This window comes from Gasterosteus aculeatus, chromosome 11 (genome assembly GCF_964276395.1).
Source record: "Gasterosteus aculeatus chromosome 11, fGasAcu3.hap1.1, whole genome shotgun sequence".
NCBI classification, from domain to species: Eukaryota; Metazoa; Chordata; class Actinopteri; order Perciformes; family Gasterosteidae; genus Gasterosteus; species Gasterosteus aculeatus.
Genome location: NC_135699.1, coordinates 5,603,751 through 5,608,741, shown reverse-complemented (window position 1 = coordinate 5,608,741; position 4,991 = coordinate 5,603,751). Strand labels below are relative to the sequence as shown.

The following is a 4,991-nucleotide window of genomic DNA, read 5'->3' as shown; positions in this document are numbered from 1 at the left end:
AAGTTAGCAAGTGTAGGATATTAGAAACAAATTGACGATCCGGTTCATAAAATTAATAAAAATGCATAGAGTGTACACCAGAATACAGCCATGATTCTGAAACTGTGTAATCAATAAAGTAATGACAATATTGTAAAACCACTGTAATTCTGCAACTGTAATAGAATAATACCAATGCAGTTATGATTGTATTCGATTCGTAATATAATCAACTGGAATGCATGCATGTAATACTTGCACAACAACTGATATTGACTGAGGATCATTCGAAATCCGAGTTACATTGAACTCACCAGAAGACCACTCCCAGAGGTGTGGACACTAACTTTCACACCTTCAAGCATTGTTATAAATACCTGTAGGAACCATTGTTCTTGGGTTTGCTGGTGGAGGCGACAGACGGGCACTAGGGATGGTCAAAGGACTGACCTGGGGCCTGTTGGCTGCTGAGACCAGCGGCTCCTCAGCTGAGATGTTCGCCATCTCTCCTTATTAAATACATTTGATTTTAACCTTTTGATCAGCGATGACCTCTGTCCGTCCGGCGTTTCTTCATTTTTGAACACAACACAAGTTAATGCCTGTTTGGCTCCACCTAATGTAATTGTTGTTAACAACACTTGGGATGGATTATTATGACAAAATAATTTCCGCCTCAGAATAAACGGTAGTAACTTTGGTCACCAGCACAAATGGGTCAAAATCTTTGTATGGCAACCTGGAAGTTGTCATCGCACTGGTTCCCTCGGCGAAATGCCACTGGAATCTTTCCATTCCATGGATTATCACACGTGCTGTTCAGCAAGATTGTCTTCGCAAATGAAAAACCACTTATATAATTAAGCGTGAAGTAAATAAGAACTAAACTCATTTTAAGAACAAATTGACTTTGAGACAAGTGACTCATTGTAGTGGGTTAGAAATTGTTCATGTAGCACTTATACAGTACATTCCCATTAGCTGTGTGCTGTTTTTTAATGCTAGTCAGCAAACGTTAGCATGCTAACACGCATAGTCTGCAGGGTGAACGTGCTAACTGAAGCTTGCTGGTATTAGCATTTAGCTCAAAGCTGTGCTACTTCCAAATACTACCTGACTGAGCTGCTAGCATAGCTGTGGACTGTTGTTAATATACACTGTGTAAGGTGTGTTCAAAAGTAGAAGCTACATTGTTCAGTAAAATGTCTAATGTATTTTTAAGGGATCTTGTAGTTAGTGCAATAGATGATCCATGCCATGATTTGATTTACTTGCCCTACAAAGAGCCACGTTAGAGTGTGTCGAATGCAAGATGAACTGTAATTATTATTAGATGTACTCGAACAGCATTCGAGTTAAGAGAGGGATATTATGTTATATTTTGTTTATTTAACAAATCTCTGCTTAGGATAAATCCCATGATTCCCTTTCCTTTTTTGCAACTTTTATGTTCCAGAGAAACCAAAAAGACAACATGAGTACTATAAATATACACATTTTACTGCATCCTATCAGAACGTTCCAATTCACAGTACATCTTCTGTGCTTGCAACACATAACTTACAGCATATGCCTTTGTCTTTCTCTGAAGGACGTGGGTTCAGACAGCAGCAAAGAGATGGAGGGAGAGAGAGAAAGATGGAGGAAGGAAGAAAGCGAGACGGATGGGATTAAAGGAAGTCGACCCTCCGTGATGACGTGAGGCTGCATTGTAGTTTTCACCTTTGCAGCATATCACACACTCTCCTTGCATCCCTTGGTGTTTACAGTACAGTTACAGTTGTGCACGAAGAGTAGAAAAGACAACTCAAAACAAGTGTGGGAGGATGTACAAAAGGTAGGACGGGAGACATGGTGAAAAGGTTCAACGCTGAGAACAAAATATTTACATTTTAATAGACAGCTAGACAGTGTTTTGCTCGCGTCCATTGCCATGGGTTGGGGGTGTGGGGGGACTGTGGGTCCGAAAAAAGGAAGGGTGGGCGGGGAGTAGGAGTCGGTAGAAGGGAACACGGTAAGTGGGTTGTTTTTTTTCTCGTCTTCTCATTTCACGTATTTATATATATATAAATATATCCTATAAAAAATATCATATAATCATATAAAAATAACATGATTATGCCCTCCTTCCTCTCAGTGGGGTGAGGCATGAGGTAGATAGACGAGAGGGCATTAGTGGGTTCGCCGGCAGTCTTATGCTGGCGTGCCGAGCTGGGACGGAGAGAAGGCAGGGCGGAGAGGACCGGGCAGAGGAGAGGGGGGAGGCAGCCGGTTTAGATGATGCCGTATTTGGCCAAGTCGCTGAGCTCCATGTCGCCGAAGGCTTCCCAAGGGCAAACCACTGTGATGTCTGTGCCGAGGCCCTCCATGCCGGGGATGTCGTCGCCAAAGCTGCAGGAGAGAAAGCAAATAGGTGAATGGCCGGATTCGATTGTTTGCATTAATTACAAATGTGTAAAATGGTGGGGGGGGGGGGTTCTCACCCTTTCTGGCCCGGCTTTGGGGCTTTGCTCTTGAATGTACGGGCCTGCCTCTGCTTGAATTTGGGTGGTCCCTTCTTGGGTGTGGTGGGGGCGATCGTTGCAGTGGGGCCCAGGGCGCTTCCTGCAGGGGGGGCGGCGTTCATTTTTGCTGAGGGTCTCTAAAAGAAAGGCGACGCGTTTGAAGAAGAGTGAAATCAGGATCAGATCACAGTTGACTCCTTCCTCCGGCCTGTCCTCTTTTTTTCCCCCCTGCGCCCCTCCGCCTGCCTCTCCCTCCCTCCCTCCGCCTGCCTCTCCCTCCCTCCACTGCCTCTCTCTTAATCCTGTTTCCTGCCAGCCCTCACTGCCAGAAAAGATCATGCAGATTAGTTTAAACAACCAGTTTAGCTCTAATCCCACTCTGATCCGCAGCAGACTAATTGCCCTTCTTGGACAACGGGGATGTGCAGCGGGACTTCTGACTCTTTCATCAGCTCTCCAGTGTTGACACAAATTCTGCTGCCGGTGTGTCTGATAATTAAGGATACTGATCGCTGAATTACAAACTATTCCAGCGACATCATCGGTGGATTTCATTCATTCTCTCGAGTGGGGCTGTCGCAAAGTAGTTTCCTGTTCTCCTCTCCATCCTTAAGCAGTATCCTCTCTGAGCTCCTCTTTTCAGCCTCCCTCCTCTGACATTGGTAATCCCGGTGAGGCGGTTTGACTGAGTAATGTAACCTAAACAGGTGGCCGTAGTGCGGCTCACAAAGTGTCCGTGAGCAGACATCTGCTTCCTGCTCTCACGTGCACAGATCTGCCGAGCCGCTGCCCAACGCCTTATCTGCCATCTGCTGCTGTGGCTGTTGCACCTAAAGTCAATCCTCTTTACACCGGGCGGTAGAGGAGACACACACCTGTCTGCTCCTTCAACTTTCTCCTAAAGCCTTTCAGGAGTCCTCCTTCTCTACTAACTAACTACAAGCACTTCAGCTGGAAATGCATTCTTCTGCATCAAAAACCTCCAAACAGCCAAACTCTTAACTGTCCTCATCTGAATTCTTCCATCGTCTTTGAGTTTAATGCCAAAAACGTACCAGTTTTAAGTAGTCATTATTACCATGGCAACATTATGATAGCGGTTGGGGTTAAAGTTTAAAAAGGGTCATGGGTAAAAGTCTCACCTGTCGTCACAGATAACCCGAGAGGCCACCGCCGATCTCCGCTCAGATTGCTTCTTATGTGCTTCCCAAGTTTGTGAAGCGCGTTTACCGCGCAGCGCTTTTATATATGCATTTCTAATCCAGTCCTCCTCCTCTTTCCAGTCACATGGGCCCCGCCAAGGGTCAAACGTCTCCGCCGAAGTCAGCGTGCTCCTCCCCGCCCCTTTTCCTGGCTGCGTTTGTCCTCGTTCCCATCAGGCGTCCCTCCCTCCTGATGGGTAGACGACGTCAAAGACCCTTCTGGAAGGATTTGATGGGGCTTAATCCCTCTAAAGCCCAGCACGCCTGAGCTGTGTTCTGAGGTCCATGTGAGGTGCTGCGTTCACCTGCGGAGCCCCCAGTAAACACAAGACAAACTCTGTATTCAGATGTGTTCTGTTTGTAAAATACAGATGAATCTTCGCTCTGTGATAACAGTTGCATGTCGGCGTGTTGGAGGAGATTTGCATTTCTCAAAATGTGTTTGGACGGAGCTTTGCATTGATTTGATTTTGACTGTGAGCCGAAGTGGCAAACTGCCTAACATCTCTTCATGGTAAAGTGGTGTTATATGTGTGCGTGAGCTCTTTATAGACCGGTATTTTTTACTTCCTATCACTTCCAAAACCACAAGGATTCAACATTTAAGAGCGTATTCTAATATATATTCTGTAGTGAATCCAAGTTCTCTGCTCCTGATTCACACGTGGAGATTGTTGATTTACCGGGAGGACAAGAAGGGGAAGGTATTTCAGCAGACATTTCTGTTTTTAAAATGACCCAACAATCCATTCATTGGAACCCAAGGGAAGGTCACAGACCGGCAAAACGTAACCACACAGACACGGGGAAAGTTCCTCGTGCCGTTCTTTAATTCTCGATTTCCTATATGTACTAATTCTATCTTGATAAATCTCAGACAAAAGATGAATCAGAATTAATCAGAATCAGGGGGAATCAGAGGGATGATAGCAAATTGCTCATAATTACAACAACATATTTAATATATTCTGTCTGTAGCGTTGACATTAATTAACTCCAGTGAAAATGGAAGCAAGGGCTACAAAATGGCAACTTTTAGAAGAATGAGGCAAGCGAGTCGTTTTCAATATATAGTGAAATTGGTGTGCTGGTCTGGGATTGGCTAATGCTCCGCATTAATCCGCTGAGGTCTTGACGCCACCATGGCCCTAAGGCAGCGCGGTGCAAAGGCTAAGCCTGTTTAACGGTGGGGTTTGTGGCTGCGGATAGCGAGTAGCTGTCCTCTTTAACCACGCAGACCTTTATATATATATATATATATATATATATATATATATATATATGTCTGGAGGTTGGGGCGAGTTCA

General features: G+C 45.0%; 1 protein-coding gene across 1 annotated transcript; it reads right to left on the bottom strand.

The window, feature by feature from the left end:
• Window positions 1-1,458: 1,458 nt before the first annotated feature.
• pde6hb (phosphodiesterase 6H, cGMP-specific, cone, gamma, paralog b) lies at window positions 1,459-3,754 on the bottom strand. The gene is made up of 3 exons (XM_040192051.2): window positions 3,626-3,754; window positions 2,463-2,620; window positions 1,459-2,370 (listed from the first exon to the last, which is right to left on the bottom strand). The coding sequence occupies exons 2-3, from the start codon at window positions 2,603-2,605 to the stop codon at window positions 2,253-2,255; spliced, it is 261 nt and encodes an 86-aa protein (XP_040047985.1). The 5' UTR covers window positions 2,606-2,620; window positions 3,626-3,754; the 3' UTR covers window positions 1,459-2,252.
• Between the last annotated feature and the right edge of the window lie 1,237 nt (window positions 3,755-4,991).